The sequence below is a fragment of the Garra rufa genome, chromosome 9, assembly GCF_049309525.1.
Source record: "Garra rufa chromosome 9, GarRuf1.0, whole genome shotgun sequence".
Lineage (NCBI taxonomy): Eukaryota > Metazoa > Chordata > Actinopteri > Cypriniformes > Cyprinidae > Garra > Garra rufa.
In genome coordinates this window covers 33554747-33571523 of record NC_133369.1, presented here as the reverse complement: position 1 = coordinate 33571523, position 16777 = coordinate 33554747, and the positions used below count along the sequence as shown (strand labels likewise).

At 37.7% G+C, this 16777-nt stretch overlaps 1 protein-coding gene across 1 annotated transcript in view; it reads right to left on the bottom strand.

The window, feature by feature from the left end:
- Nucleotides 1-16777, bottom strand: part of taf2 (TAF2 RNA polymerase II, TATA box binding protein (TBP)-associated factor) — a 43030-nt gene that overhangs the window by 25348 nt on the left and 905 nt on the right. Inside the window, exons 2-6 of the mRNA XM_073847833.1 lie at nt 16428-16601; nt 15149-15290; nt 14680-14911; nt 5152-5226; nt 4717-4772 (exon numbers count right to left, since the gene is read on the bottom strand). Coding sequence (XP_073703934.1) covers nt 4717-4772; nt 5152-5226; nt 14680-14911; nt 15149-15290; nt 16428-16601 — 679 coding nt within the window. The remainder of the gene's footprint in view (nt 1-4716; nt 4773-5151; nt 5227-14679; nt 14912-15148; nt 15291-16427; nt 16602-16777) is intronic.

Below are 16777 nucleotides of genomic sequence, written 5' to 3'. Positions count from 1 at the left end.
ATTAGAAACACCCTCACAGCAGTGTTCAGGATAAAATAACAAAGTGTTATTTTTACAAATAAGGATTTTTTTTTTTTTTTTTTTTACATAGTAACACTTTGGATTAGGGAAATATGCATTTTACTTGCATATTTAGAAATTGCATATTATAGAATTTACTGCAGCATAATATTAAAGGTGCAATAACTGATTTTTCAAAAATACCGCTGGACATTGTTGATATTTGAAAATCAACCAAAACGTCCCTCTCTCTTCATTACTCCACCTTCAAAACACCCTACAATTCTAACCGCTCGAGTCAGTCTTGAACCCTGTGCAAGCAGGTTTACCTGCAAAAATCTCACTAGCTGGCCTCTCTAGCTCTAGCTGGTTACACATGAATGCAAGTGGATGTCTGTTCATCATAACAAACAGACATGTAAAAAAAAAAAAAATCATGAAAAAAATAAAGCATAGTAAATACAAAGAGTTTGTTGCTAGAAGCCACCAGCACAGCAGCTGCAGGCAGTCACTTAAACAGGGTATATACAGAACTTCTTAGGTTGAATTTAATACCTTTTACTACCTTTTTAATACCTTCGAAAAATAATTAATACCAGCGCAACTTAGAGCTGCAACTGTAGTGGCGTAAATTAAATATCTTTCCAAATGGAATAACATATTGCATCACAATGTAACAAGGTCATTATAACTTAACATCAACACTGGACTAAAAAATTGCCCAAAGATATGAGAACAGAAATGAAGACAGAAGAGGAAGGAGACATCTTCTTCATAGATCATTAGTCAGTAAGTCTGATGTGTGAGCAATCTAAAAAAGAGGTGGTCGTAAAGTAAGCACAGGTGTTATTAAAATAAATTAAGCTGATACGAAACCCCTGCGATTGTGGACAGGTATTTCAAGACACTGTATATGAATATAAATATGAAGAGTACGAAACCCCTGCGATCGTGGAAAGGTATTTCATGACACTGTAACGTTATATGAATATAAATATTAAGTGTATCTGGCACAAAACCCCTGCGATCGTGGACAGGTATTTCATGATACTGTATATGAATATAAATATTAAGTGTATCTGGCACAAAACCCCTGCGATCGTGGACAGGTATTTCATGATACTGTATATGAATATAAATATTAAGTGTATCTGGCACAAAACCCCTGCGATCGTGGAAAGGTATTTCATGATACTGTATATGAATATAAATATTAAGTGTATCTGGCACAAAACCCCTGCGATCATGGACAGGTATTTCATGACACTGTATATGAATATAAATATTAAGTGTATCTGGCACGAAACCCCTGCGATCGTGGAAAGGTATTTCATGACACTGTATATGAATATAAATATTAAGTGTATTTGGCACGAAACCCCTGCGGTCGTGGAAAGGTATTTCATGACACTGTATATGAATATAAATATTAAGTGTATCTGGCACGAAACCCCTGCGATCGTGAAAAGGTATTTCATGATACTGTATATGAAGGGCACGAAACCCCTGCGATCGTGGAAAGGTATTTCATGATACTGTATATGAATATAAATATTAAGTGTATCTGGCACGAAACCCCTGCGATTGTGGAAAGGCATTTCATGATACTGTATATGAATATAAATATGAAGAGTACGAAACCCCTGCGATCGTGGAAAGGTATTTCATGATACTGTATATGAATATAAATATGAAGCGTATCTGGCACGAAACCCCTGCGATCGTGGAAAGGTATTTCATGACACTGTATATGAATATAAATATGAAGTGTATCTGGCACGAAATCCCTGCGATCGTGGAAAGGTATTTCATGATACTGTATATGAAGGGCACGAAACCCCTGCGATCGTGGAAAGGTATTTCATGATACTGTATATGAATATAAATATTAAGTGTATCTGGCACGAAACCCCTGCGATTGTGGAAAGGCATTTCATGATACCTGTATATGAATATAAATATGAAGAGTACGAAACCCCTGCGATCGTGGAAAGGTATTTCATGATACTGTATATGAATATAAATATGAAGCGTATCTGGCACGAAACCCCTGCGATCGTGGAAAGGTATTTCATGACACTGTATATGAATATAAATATGAAGTGTATCTGGCACGAAATCCCTGCGATCGTGGAAAGGTATTTCATGACACTGTATATGAATATAAATATGAAGAGTACGAAACCCCTGCGATCTGGAAAAGGTATTTCATGATACTGTATATGAATATGAAGGGCACGAAACCCCTGCGATCGTGGAGAGGTACTTCATGATACTGTATATAAATATGAAGAGTACGAAACCCCTGCGATCGTGAAAAGGTATTTCATGATACTGTATATGAATATGAAGGGCACGAAACCCCTGCGATCGTGGAAAGGTATTTCATGATACTGTATATAAATATGAAGAGTACGAAACCCCTGCGATCATGAAAAGGTATTTCATGATACTGTATATAAATATGAAGAGTACGAAACCCCTGCGATCATGAAAAGGTATTTCATGATACTGTATATGAATATGAAGGGCACGAAACCCCTGCGATCGTGGAAAGGTATTTCATGATACGGATATGAAGAGCACGAAACCCCTGCGATCGTGGAAAGATATTTCATGATACTGTATATGAATATAAATATGAAGTGTATCTGGCACGAAACCCCTGCGATCGTGGAAAGGTATTTCATGATACTGTATATGAATATAAATATGAAGAGTATGAAACCCCTGCGATTATGAAAAGGTATTTCATGATACTGTATATGAATATGAAGGGCACGAAACCCCTGCGATCGTGGAGGAATCTGAAGCAAATGGCTTTTCCCAAACTGCGCATGATCGGTGACCTATGCAAATTCTCAAATAGGCCACGCCTGCCTGGTGACGCAGTATCGATTATGCTGTTCTGAAACCCCTGGAAAAAAGTGCATCCCCTTAAAACCAGTGTTACTCGTGTATGAAGCGGAATCAAAACAATCTTGGTGCCTGTTTTCAGGCCTTCCCACTTAGCTGTCTGCTGCAATAAAAAACTTCTCTAATATTAAAGGAGCACTCCACTTTTTTTGGAAATAGGCTCATTCTCCAACTCCCCCCCCTAGTTAATAAATTGGGTTTTACCATTTTGAAATCCATTCAGCCGTTCTCCTGTTCTGGCGATATCACTTTTAGCATAGCTTAGCATAGATCATTGAATCCTATGAGACCAATAGCATCGCGTTCAAAAATGACCAACGAGTTTCCATTTTTGTTGTATTTAAAACTTGACTCTTCTGTAGTTATATCGTGTACTAAGACCGGTGGAAATGCAAAGCTGCGAGTTTCTAGGCTGATAAGATTAGGAACTACACTTCCATTCCGGCGTAATAGTCAAGGAAGTTTGCTGCCGTAATATGGCCGAAGCAGGCAGAGTATAATCAGAAATGAGTTCCCAGCTAGTTTAGCACTTGCACATGTGCTGCGTGGTATTACTGCTCCTGCTTCGTTCATATTACGGCAGCAAACTTCCTTGACTATTACGCCGAAATCGGAGTGAAGTTCCTAATCTTATCAGCCTAGAAAATTGAACCTTTGCATTTCCACCGGTCTTAGTACACGATATAACTACAGAAGAGTCAAGTTTTAAATAGGACAAATATCGAAACTTGTTGGTCATTTTTGAACGTGATGCTATTGGTCTCATAGGATTCAATGATCTATGCAAAGCTATGCTAAAAGTGATATCGCCAGAACAGGAGAACGGCTGAATGGATTTCAAAACGGTAAAACTCAACTTATTAACTCGGGGGGAGTTGGAGAATGAGCCTATTTCCAAAAAAAGTGGAGTGTTCCTTTAATAAAGATCCTAAAGCTCTTGCCTGATCATAACCCTTTGTTTTCCAGTGATACTTCTGAGCCTCTCTTTCACATCTCTTTTTCAGCAGTCTTTCATCAAATCTCCTGCGTCTTCAGCGGCTCAGATGTCGGAAGTAAATGACGACTGCTGTGTTCATTATTACATCCAACAACAGAACACCTCAGTCTGACTGTTTCAGCTCGGTGAGGGCGGGTCTAAGGTAAGGGCTCATGTCACTCTACTATTGTGGGAGCAGCCTCTGTCGGTGTGAACTGATTTTAAAAAGGGGATATTACTTTTAAAGATTAAAAAAATACTACTGGGTGGCTTGTAGGGTGGTTGTGTACACAAACTACCAACACACATTAATGTTCAAACAACATGTAAAAGTTAGTTTTGCATCCGATGACGCCTTTAACCCCCATACCTAAACATAACTACTACAAACCACTACCTTAATCATAACCAATAAGCAGCAAATTAAGGAGTTTCCTTTCAAAAGGTCTCTCCCTATGTATCAAGATTCTATTTTTATTTTTGGTCTATTTATGCTTACATGTGTGTAATTTTTCTTATTCTCTCATTTTTATTGTCTGTGCGTTGTTGTCTCCGAGTACTGGAAGCTTCTAACACTGAAACAAATTCCTCGTATGTGCAAGCATACTTCGCAATAAAGCTCTTTCTGATTCTGATTTACATCCGTCCAGCTGCACAAACAAAGACTGCTTCAACTGTGGAAAATCTTGGATAAGAATGGCCGGCTCCAAAAGAGCCTGTCAGCAGCCACTTAGATGAAGATGCCAACTGGGTTGTCATCAACGTTCAGGATGAACTTTCCAAGGTGTGGTGTGTGTCGACTCTTATAATTCTTCTGCTCTCACCTCCACTGATGGCAGTGAAGAAAAAGATCGCCAGAAGGCTTCGTCTTCCCAGCAGCCTGCAAAGCCCGACAGCACCCTCAGGTGGCTAAACGCTTTCCATTTCCCTAACTCCGGGTGACGAAAACATTGTTCATCCTGAGCCCGTCCTTCCCAACCAACGTGGGCCCGAGCACATTACCGCTGTAATAGCGGATCTACCTACTCAAAAAATCAGGACCGCTTGGAAAGCCATTCCGGGCGTGTCAAGTTAAGTTCTGTGGATCATAGAATAAGGTTACTCTCTAGTTCGCTCGCAGGCAACCTCGCTTCAGAGGTATTATTCAAACTTCGGTAAATGACAACGATGCAAATGTTCTAAGGTCTGAAGTTCAAACTCTGCTTGCAGAAGGAGCCGTAGAAACGGTTTCTCCAGCGTACTACGAGTCAGGTTTTTACAGCCACTACTTCCTCATTCCCAAGGAAGATGGCGGGCTCAGGCCTGTACTCGATCTCAGGCATCTGAACCATGTGCTGATGAAATGGCCATTCAAGATGCTGACTTTGAAACAGATCCTTGCACAAATATGCCCTGTGGACTAGTTTTATCAGTGGATACAGATAGCATTATCACACACAATGCTTAAAATTCACATTCAAGGGGGTGGCTTATCAATAAACAGTCCTGCTAGTGCTGGGCGATATGGTCAATTTTCATATCATCCTACCACCAACATGACAAAGCACTTTTAATTTAACAAATCGTTAAAGATTACAAACACGATTGAAACACCAATGTGATTCTATTCTATTAATTACTGTGTGATCACAACATTGTGATCACTCTTGATTTGTCCATGCAGTGTACGATCATACCAATGTGATTTGAACATTCAAGCTGACCTAAAGAGAGCCACTGTCATGTATATGAATAAAGCAGCTTCACGCTCTTTTCAAGCACACAGTTCATTTTTTTGTCGCGAAAAGGGGCTGTTAATAATGTATTTGTCTTTGATCATTCATTCAAAAAAAAATTAATCCAGTAACGAACCAAGTAAATCTTGAGTGAGTCATTGAGTGCGTTTACATGGACCCTCTTAATGCGATCATAATGAGATTTTGGCAATATTGCGATTAAACTTTTCTTCATGTAAACGCAATACTTCGATTATAATAATGCGATTAAGCTCATAATCACAGCAAGCATAATCGTATTAACATAGGTGGCGCACGCCGATTTTAATCGAAATATACAGCCATGTAAACACCTTAATTGCAGTATTGCCGCTTTGACCAGAGAGCGCATGCTCGTGATTTACACGAATGACGTGCCACGCACCTGCAGACAGGGACTGCGCTACACAGGTGCTAGGGGGTATAGCCCCCCATCAGAATTTTGAATATCCCGATTTAGCCCCCCAACCAGCTGAGATAGAAGAGTGCTGTCCCGTGCTGTTAGCACATATCTGTCACAGTAATCTGCCACACGCGTCATGTAAGCGCAGTTTCCTGCATTAGGCTACATTTAATCCATTACATAATCACTAAGATTGAGATGTGGTGTTCGTTTAATGTTTAATTTAAGTGTAAAGTATGCACAGTTCTGATTACGCATTCATATGAATTGTGTTAATGTTGAGCGCACAACCCAGTCTCACGGAGCGCATGGTGCTGTCCAGTTTTGATGTCTTACCTTTGCATGTAAAATGTCTTTGCATGTCTTTTTGGCCACTTCTCCCAAAACAGCTTATATTACTTTTTCAACTATTAAAATAGTTCAGTTATAGGCCAAATGGCAATGTAATTATATTAAGTTTCAATTTTTTATCAAGTTAATTTAGAAAAACGTTTGGAGCATTTTTTTTTTCTGTTAAATATAAGTTTTGTTTTTTTTTTGTTTTTTAATGACCAAGCGGCCAGCGGCAGACCGTGAGTTGATATGCTTGATCAATTTGGCCTTTTTAAAATCATCACGATTTGCCAAAATAAAATCTATAGATATTAAACAGTTCAAGCATATCAAAATGTTAGTTTAAACGTTTAACCTATATATGTGCTGTTAGACTATATCCTCATATCCTCGTTTGTGCGGAGAGTGGAGGCTAACGCGAGCTTTACAGGACATTTACAGGCTTTACAGGCTCTAGCGCGATCACTTGCATTGCAAACATCTTAAAATACAACGACTTTTTTGCTTGCAAAGGTAAGAGTAATACATTATTCGTAACTGTAAAGGGGCTACGTTTATTTGTGCACTCACAAACGATATTTACTTTTACTATAAAGAAAACAAAGAGGATGGGCTCTCTTGGTCAGGAACAAGAATCTTTAGGCACTCTTTAGGCTTTTATGTGCGCTTGTTCGCGGAACTCTTGAAAATGCTTGCTGCTGCCCGTTGGGCTCGGGCTGGAATGCAGAACTCTGGTCACTTGTATTAATGCTTCTGTTAAATGTGGTGTGTACCAGAGCTGCTTTTCTTAAAAAAAAAAACCACACAATTTCTTCATTAAGTAACTTTGACGTCATGAATATCGATTATTTTCTTAGCACACATATTGGTCTAGCCCCCACATATTGGTCTAGCCCCCCGTTAGCCCAGTTAAAGAAAATATTCTGGTGCCGCGCCTGCTTGCAGATTAGACACGATGGCAGTGAAGGCGACACACTGAGTTTATGTTGTGGACATTGCGTGACATGAACATAATGCAATGAATAATAGGAATAATGGAAGTTCCATGTAAACCGGAGTGAAGAGCTTTGATCTTGACATGTAAACATCATAATGCGATTATGTCCTTACTCCGATTATTGGATATAATCGCATTATTCGTGCGCATGTAAACGTAGTCATTGAATCATTCACATATAAATTAGGTCTACATGTGATTTTGTTTAGCAGTCTGTTTTTTTTTTTTTTTAAATTATGAGAGAACCACAACTTCCATTTAAAAAACAACAACAACTCCATTTATCCAAAATCACCGCTCGATTTTGCAAACAGCTCTTAAGCGAATCCAGTTTTAATGTAGCCTGAGGATTTCTGTTCATGGTATTCAGCTGCAACTAAATATTTAGCAAAAAAAGAAACAAAATAAATATGCTTGATATAATTTTTTAGTCACATTGGAATCGAAACTGGGAATCAAAAAGAATCTGAACCAATAAGCAGAATCGGAATTGATAAAATTCAAACAATACCAGCGTGTGCGATACAGATCATCTGCAATAATATCGCAATTGTTGTTTTAACGATGTGCGATTTTACATTATCAAATATATAGGGAAAAAAAACACGCCTACAGAGAGCACGCATAACGTTACAACACGTGATGAAGTCTCGCAAGTACGCATTTAGAGTGTGTTCTTTCACTGCATTTCTATTAAAATGCATTTAGAATGAACACATAATTCAAAATATGGGCCAGAAAGTGTATATATTTATATAATTTCATATAGTTAATTAACATCAGACAAAGAGTGGCGTTTTTCCTTCAAAAATCAGCAAGACTTCAAATGTGGCATTGATTTTATACAACAGTTCAATAAACAAGAGCTTAATGGTAAAAGACTTACATTTTAGACAGCATATTTCCTGTTTTTGCTCAATTTCTTCAACAAAAATAATTCCAAACACAGTCACACTACTGTTTTGCGTCTCTGAGCAACATGACAGTGTTTTGTTCCTGAATGAATCAACCGTTTAAATCAGAGGTCTCAAACTCAATTCCTGGATGGCCGCAGCTCTGCAGAGTTTAGCTTCAACCAGCTCCAACTCACAGCTGCTTGGAAGTTTCTAGTGATCCTGAAGACCTTAATCAGCTGGATCAGGTGTGTTTGATTAGGGTTGGAGCTAAACTGTGCAGAGCTGTGGCCCTCCAGGAATTGAGTTTGAGACCAGTGGTTTAAATGATTTGCTGACACCAGATGCGTTAACATGTGTAAATACATCTAAATGCAACTTCATATGCAACTTCTGCAAAGATTAATTTTGTTAATGCTGATTTAATTTGTTTGGTAACAGCCTAAATGTATTATTATTATAATTGACTGATTAAATGTATGAATCTGACTCAAAAGATGATGCACACTTTTAGAAAAAAAAGGCTTTATAAAGGTAAAAATGCCCATAAAAGGTCAAATTAATTTAAACTTATTGGAAAATAATAATTTCCTTTACTGCTGTAAACTGACCACACAAAATATGAAGAATATCAAAACCTTTAGGAGTCAGCACAGTGGCCCTCAAGAACAATAACACACACAGCAAAATATTGTCTAATTATCACTATCAATAAAATCCCAGAAAACATTGAGATTTTTTTTTTTTTTCAATATCACACAGCCCTAAATGATACCCAACCCTAGGCACAACCCTAAGTCCTGCCATTCCAACTGTCTCTGGCCGCGCACACTTCTATGAACTGCATGAACGTGGCTCTTTCCCCTTTGGGACAGATGGGATTCTGCATAATGAATTACCTCGCCGACTATCTTATAGGGGTGTAACGATAAATTGATTCATGCATCAATTATGAGATTTTCCGAATGCATTGCGATTCTCTCTTGAATCGACTCAGAGCTTAGTTTTTAACAGCAGATGACACTGTGTGCTTTAGAAACACTGTCCCTTGAGGCAATGCTAGTTTACTTATCTCAGGAAACTGAGGTTACGCTAGTAACGGAAGCGACTGACAGAAAACTGTAAATGTGTTCCCTAATCTAAAGTGTTACCACAAAAATAATAATGTTAACAACAATCAATGACTTCTGTTTTCAGTTCAATGTTTTGTCCACTATTGCAGTCTAAAATAAACAGATAGTGAGCCGCAGTAAATAATGAATAGTTTTATCTTGAAACATACACACAGAACAACCACTATATATTTAATTAGTTAAATCACAGACCTTTCTGATTCAATAATTGCAATTCTAATTTTATGTTGATTAATTGTGTAGCCCTAGACCTAAGGAAGTAAATGTCCAGACAATATTAATATTCAATTAGACCCGACCGATAAAGGATTTTGAAGGCCGATACCGATACAAATATTGTTGGTTTTAAAATCCGAGATATATATATGTAAGGGATAATCAACGGTCTGCCGTGCATTTTAAATCCTTTAATGCACGGCAAGCCGTTGATTATCCCGCTTATTCCATGGTCATTTGCGAAGTTATAGACAAGTTAAAACTAGTACTGCTCTTTGCAGCGCAATATTTGACCGAATAGGTAAAAAATACGGTTATTTTCGTCAGTTATGACACGCAACTCTAGCATTCTGCCCGCTTCAAATCAGACACAGACATTAAATAGTGCGGTAAGATTAGGGCTGGGCCGATAAACGATATCATATCGAATCGCGATAAAATTTATTTTGATAACGATGATGAGCTGTAGACATTTTTTGCTCGATATGGATTAATGTAAGAGCCAATCACACAGCAGAAATATGCGACAACAGCCCATCAGCGTGCAGCGTGCGTCAAAGTACAAAGTTCATTTCCTACCGCACTTTCTGAAGCAAACTTGGTACGAACTCCCTGCAGAAAATACTTTTACAAAACCGCACTGTCTCTGTATGAAGACTGCCGCGGAAAGCTGGAAAATAATCCAAGGACCGTGAGATACTTTGCAACCCAGGGCTCAAATTTGCGACCGTTTTGGTCGCGTATGCTCCCAAAGTTTAATCTACGCGACCTCAAATTATATTTGAGAGCATTTGTGCGAGTGCGAGAAATTGTTCTGGATGGACTTGTTTGCATTTCTTTACAAGACTTTCGCTAGCCTACTGCACAGACTGCTGTGAGCTGATACAGTGACAGCCTCGCCGTTCTCTCCAACATAACCATTTAATCATCGTTACATCCTTAACTTTAATGCAGATTTTAGATATTAGCCGTCAATCAGCGCCTGTCACCGACACTGCGCTCCGCTTTTTTTTTCTCAACCAACCTCTTTTGCAGATTTGCACAAACTGCATTGCAATTAGGGATGTATGATATGACGATTTTTGATTGTGGACAAATAAAAGGTATCCTCATTCTGCTTTTGAAGAAGCGTGGTCTAACATATTTAGTGCTACAGCGCACATTCTGGCAGATGCAATTCTGTAGCCTCCTGTCCAACGCAGCATTCACATCAGACGATCATCAGTGGCAGAGTTCAACTCACTTAGGGATGTAATTTCCACTGGTGACACTTTTCAAAATCCTTTTTTGTGTCCCCTCCACTTTAATTTTTTTATTATAGAATGCTCGCTCAGCACCGCAGAGGTTCGTGCGATTGTTAAAACTGAAACAGAAAGCAAAACGCGCACTCGCATTGAGAAGCAATTTTAATACCCCATGTTTAGAGAACGATTCCACAATGCACGCAAATTAGGCTACATAACATGGGGTGTTATTAGAAAGTGGGCTATAATAGGTTATGTAGTAGTCTATTACTCTGTATCATGCATTGAAAAATTTGGTCTCTATTTGCACTTAAATATTTAGAGAGTAGCCTACTTTGATTATGACTGCATTTATTGTCTGCACTCAATTAGATTAAGAAAGAACTGTGTAATTTCTTTTTTGTTATTTGTAGTGTAGATTGCTTAAAAATGCAGTGGTTGCCTCTAATTTAAATAGCTCGACCTATAATAGAGAAAATAATCATCTTGTACTCATATTTTCATTCATTCTTGTCCCATGCTTAAGGTGTAAAATAAACTAAAAAATAAATAAAATAAACCGAATCAGCCCATTTGCTTGCAAAACATTGGCCATTCATGAAAAATCAAGAAGGTGCATTACTAAAAAGAAATGTCGGATGAGTGCTGGCTGATCTGCTCAATTGGCAGTTGTGGTGCTCCTTAACATTCATTGGGAAGTCACCTTTTGAAGTTAGGAGCACCAGTGCTACCAAGTAAAAAAGTTAATTTCGAGCCCTGCACCGACCTATGGTCCAGCCGCACATCTGAGCCATATTTAAAAAAGTCGTATATTTTTGTTTACATTTTGCACATTTTGCCACTAATGATACATCTTAAAGCCAGACACTGTTGACAGAGTAGTCTTCCTGGCAAAAATAAATAAATAAATAAATAAGATAATAATGTGAAAGTTTTACAAATTGTGTTCACTAATTAGAAGTTGTAAAATTTTATGTTTTGCACATTTGATCTGCCTCTTAAAGCCAGACACTGTGGTCTAATTGTGTTACAAATGATGTTTTTTTACAATAATTTTGTTTACATTTTGTACATTTACTCTCATTTGCCATACTTTGTCACAACTTTTATTTTTTAATTTATTTTAGTAAGTTGTTTTAATTTTTAAGGCCAAATATGTAATCTGTCTTTGTTAATAAACTATACTTTAAAATGTAATTTAATGAAACCTTTATTTTTTGTGGCTTCAGTCATTGTTGGGATACCCTTTTAAAGCTGGCAACATCAACAGCTTATATCGAAATATATCGTTATCGTTCAATATGGGGAAAAAATTATCAAAATTCAATTTTTGCCATATCGCCCAGCCCTAGGTAAGATCACATTTATTTGATTTGTTTCAGTAAATTATTGATCGACCGAGAGAGAGCGAGAAGGCGATAGAGAGAGAGCGAGATGACAGATCTCCGAGTCCGACCTCTTGCACTCTCTCTCTCTGTCTGTCTGTTTGTTTGTTTGCGTGCATCAATTAAAGCAGCACATTAATATAGAACGGTGATTAAACTGACTTGGAACTACCTGTGCATTAAACGGTTTTACTGCACACCTGCCAGCCAATCAGAATCCAGAATCCAGACATTCCATGGAATTATATATATATATATATATATTATTATTATATTTTTTATTATTTTTTTTTATTTCAGAAACGCGCAACAAAACATTGACAGATTTCCCTAACATTAGTTATTTGTAGTTATTTATGAGTTTTAAATAACATAATGACAATGCATTTTAAAAAGAAACTTGTTTCTTTTATCACAACAGAACAGAGGAACATTAAAATATATTAAAGTTCTGATAAATAAAATGTATAAAAATACAAACTTAAGATACGAAACGTAAAGTCCTTTGAACAAAACAACAAAAACAACAACAACCAATTCAAAGTTTGCAGTTTTAAAAGACTTGGTAAGCTTCATAAATATAACTTTGAATAGGACTGGAGACAAATTCTGTTAAGTTCTGATTAATAACAACAACAGCAAAATATAAATTGCTAACAGAATATGAGGTAGTGTACTGAATCAGTCAATCCTCAATAGCTCCAGTCCAGCAGAGGCAGGTTTTAGTACAAGAATAGTTATTTGTAGTTATTTATGAGTATTCACTAAAATATTATTGTCACAACGGAACAGAGGAACATCAAAATATATTTAAGTTCTGATAAATAAAATGTATAAAAATAAGCTACCTTATAATTACAATGTCAGCTTGCTTATCCCTTTACCTGCACTTTTTAAATTCTTTCCACCAAGCTACATCAAACCATTTTCAATCATCAGTTGCTGCCTGCCTTCTAAAACCTACTATTTAGCGATCTAAATCCATTACGTGACTCGTTAATGCCGCGGCTGAACGACAGTCTGCAACGCACACTTGGCGTCATTGGATTTCACACACATGTAAAAGAAAAGCTAACTTTTATGCACAAGCTACGTTTGATACTTTTTCTCTATGTCTAAATGTTCACTCCTCGCAAGTCTAACTTACATTTTACAATCCACAGAGTGTAACTAGAGATATGCTAGTTATAAATACAGTAATCATTACTTTATTTGGGCAGAATAAGTTTGTTGTGGTTTCCAAGCTCATTAATGTTAATGCTAGTGGTCTTCCACTGATAGAGTTCGTTACTATTACTCTGATCATCTTTGCCTTTACATTAATGGGAGGGTTTGTTTCATGCAGCCAAGAGATGAAGTAGATACCTGTCTTCCCGCGGGGGTATAAGTTACTTTTATGTGGGCTTTTGCGGGACAAAATAACATATATTCCTTTTGGAGCGGGCTGGCGCGGGACAAAAAACATCCGTCCCTTGCAGATCTCTACTAAAATGAAGTTTGCGTGCAGCGGTAGCTTTGTCTTCGATTTTTACAAAGCGTAGCCACACCTTTGAGCACTTCGCGTGATTCATCTTGTAGACTGATGTTTACATTACCACACAAGGTCCTGGCAGATCACTAGATGAAAAATTGCACCCAGGAATCGATAAGAGGAATCGACATTTTAATTTTATATAAAGCAGGGGTTTTCAAACCTGTCCTGGAGCCTCCCCTGCCCTGCACATTTTGTATGTCTCCCTTATTAGGCACACCCAATTCAGGTCTTGCAGTCTCTACTAATGAGCTGATGATTTGAATCAGGTGTATTAGATGAGAGAGACAAGCAAAATGTGCAGGGCAGGGGAGGCTCCAGGACAGGTTTGAAAACCCCTGATATAAAGTATTCGATTCTTTATCTTAAGTATCCAATTCCAGAATCAGAATCGATTTTTAATTCCCAACCCTACCATGAACACACTTCACCGATGATCTCACTCGCGGATAACTGGCTCTCTCTCTGCCCGACTCTGGCGGGATCAGCAGGTTGCAGGATGTGTAGCGCGTTATACAGGAGTGTTGCCAACAGGGACGGTGTAGAGTGCCCTCTGGTGGACAAACTGTACAACGCCAACACTCATGACATGGTTGAAAGGTGTTTCATCCATTTTTATTTTATTCTTGAAATATTCATTTATCGGCCCTTATAAATGCCCATACAGATAGTTTGGAAAATGGCTAATATCGGCCGATAATATCGGCCTGCCGATAAATCGGTCGGGCTCTATATTTAATGAAAAATATTAAATTACAGTACCTTTGAAAACTTTCTAATGACCCATGCTATGTACCCAGCTACAGTTACATTTTTCAATGTATGAACTTCTCCAAACTACTAAAGATTGGATTTAAAACTAAATATGACAGTACATTACATTTTCTCTCACACAAACCTCATGCATGTAGGGGTCCACAAGAATCTCAAAGGGCCCCACAGCCAGGGAAATGTTAGGGGCTGCAGTGGGGATGGGCAGCATGTAGTGGAAGGTTTTCTTGCGCATGTCGTGGGTGTAGACTGTTTCCACTAGATCCCCACAGGACACTGCCACCATGGAGGCATCCACTGTGAACTCCAGCTTCCATGTGCACAGCTCAGAGTATGAGTCTACACATGGAAACCAGAACCTAGTAAAGAAGATTTGGAAAGAATAATAGTCAGTAATAGAAATACCAATCAATCAATTAGTTTCATACACATACACACAGATGTACAAATAAATAAAATAAATCAATAAAATAATGCAGAAACAGGATTGTAATCTGTAATCATTTTTATGAATCACCATAATTCAGTAATTTTTGTGAAATCTTTAACCACGACTAAAGTTTAGATTATCTTCCATTTCATGCAATGCAGTTTACCGTGTGGAATTCTGGTTGCCAAAGGAGAAAACATGGGCTGCTCTTTCTGCCATACTTCCTTCCACATCAGGTACCACAAAATGCAACCCTCCCTTCGGTTGGTCCAATGAAAATTCAATGTACACCTTCATAACTTTCATCTCTGCACACATGCACCAAGACAGACTGATTAGTATTACTGAATACAATTCTGTTTTAAAACTTACTGATCAAAAAAACCTTTAGATCAGACCTTTTTTTGACGCATTATTAAGAGGCATAGTGGGCACTTGTGACATCAAAAGCTCTGGCACTTTAGTACAAAGTTGTTTATTTTTTCAGTTGAAAAAATGAGCACACAAAACACCATTATTTTCGCATCTTCCAGTGAAAGTGGCATACTTTTCTCTGGGGACATAAGCTCAGGCTTATTTGCCTCCATTTTTGAGTGCAACGCCCACATCTAAAAATCCTATGAACAACGAATTCATAAAACCAAGTCCCAGATCTCTATATACTCTTTTTCGATAATCACTTGGATGTACGTGACAATATGAAAGAAAGGACCTGTTACTACTTTTCATTCATCTCAACTTTAGAGTACTCGCAGTGAGGCTGTGTGTTACATAGCATGAGTGGTCAAATTTTTTACTTAGTCTTGGCAAGATATTATGATGCAGTATAGTGTAATAGACCTGCTACGATTATGTCTATACTAATAATCAAAAAAGTAAAGAGAACTCTCCTTCTTCCTCTAGTAATTTGATTATGTAATTGCTGCAAAAACAAACATGACTTTTCTGTAAAAATAGTAACAAGTTTATCAAGAAAATAAGTTCTTACAACCATTAGATTTACAAAAGAATCAAGGCATAACCATTTCAAACAGACATGGCAACTTTAGTTTCCAAACGCCACATTAAAATAGGGCTGGACAATATATCAAACGATATTGTGAGGCGCGTTTAGTCAATGAAGCCGGTACTTTGATTAGTAGTAAATCTCCATCACGTGCGTTCCGCTCAGGTTCCGCTGGAGCGGCAATTAAGTAAATCTTTGACAAGCTACGCCATATCGAGCTTAATATCGAATGCGATATTGAGCTCGATATGGCGTAGCTTGTCAGAGATTTACGCGTCTGTGTATTAATTGCCGCTCCAGCGGAACCTGAGCGGAACGCACGTGATGGAGATTTACTACTAATCAAAGTACCGGCTTCATTGACTAAACGCACCTCACAATATCGTTCGATATATTGTCCAGCCCTACATTAAAACTTTATACTGCTTGATCTACTCACCATCTCCTTGTTTCCAGAGCTCAGAAGGAACTTTAATGGAAAGTTCCCCATTTCCAGCATCTGGATCTACAGCACTAACAGCTGCTGTGTAAGCACTGGAGAAATAGTTCAGGTTCCTCCTGTTAACCACACAGTAATAGAGAAAATATGTACCAAGACGACGACGAGAGCATGCTTGATTACAAAACCATAATTACTAAGAAATTAGATACTGATAGATATACACAGGTAAATTTCGAAAAGAAATGCGTGGGTTATACCTCATTCAATAATAATTCAAATAAGAAATTATACTTATATATAAAAAATATAGTTTATTTAAAAATATATTTATTTTACAATACTATAGT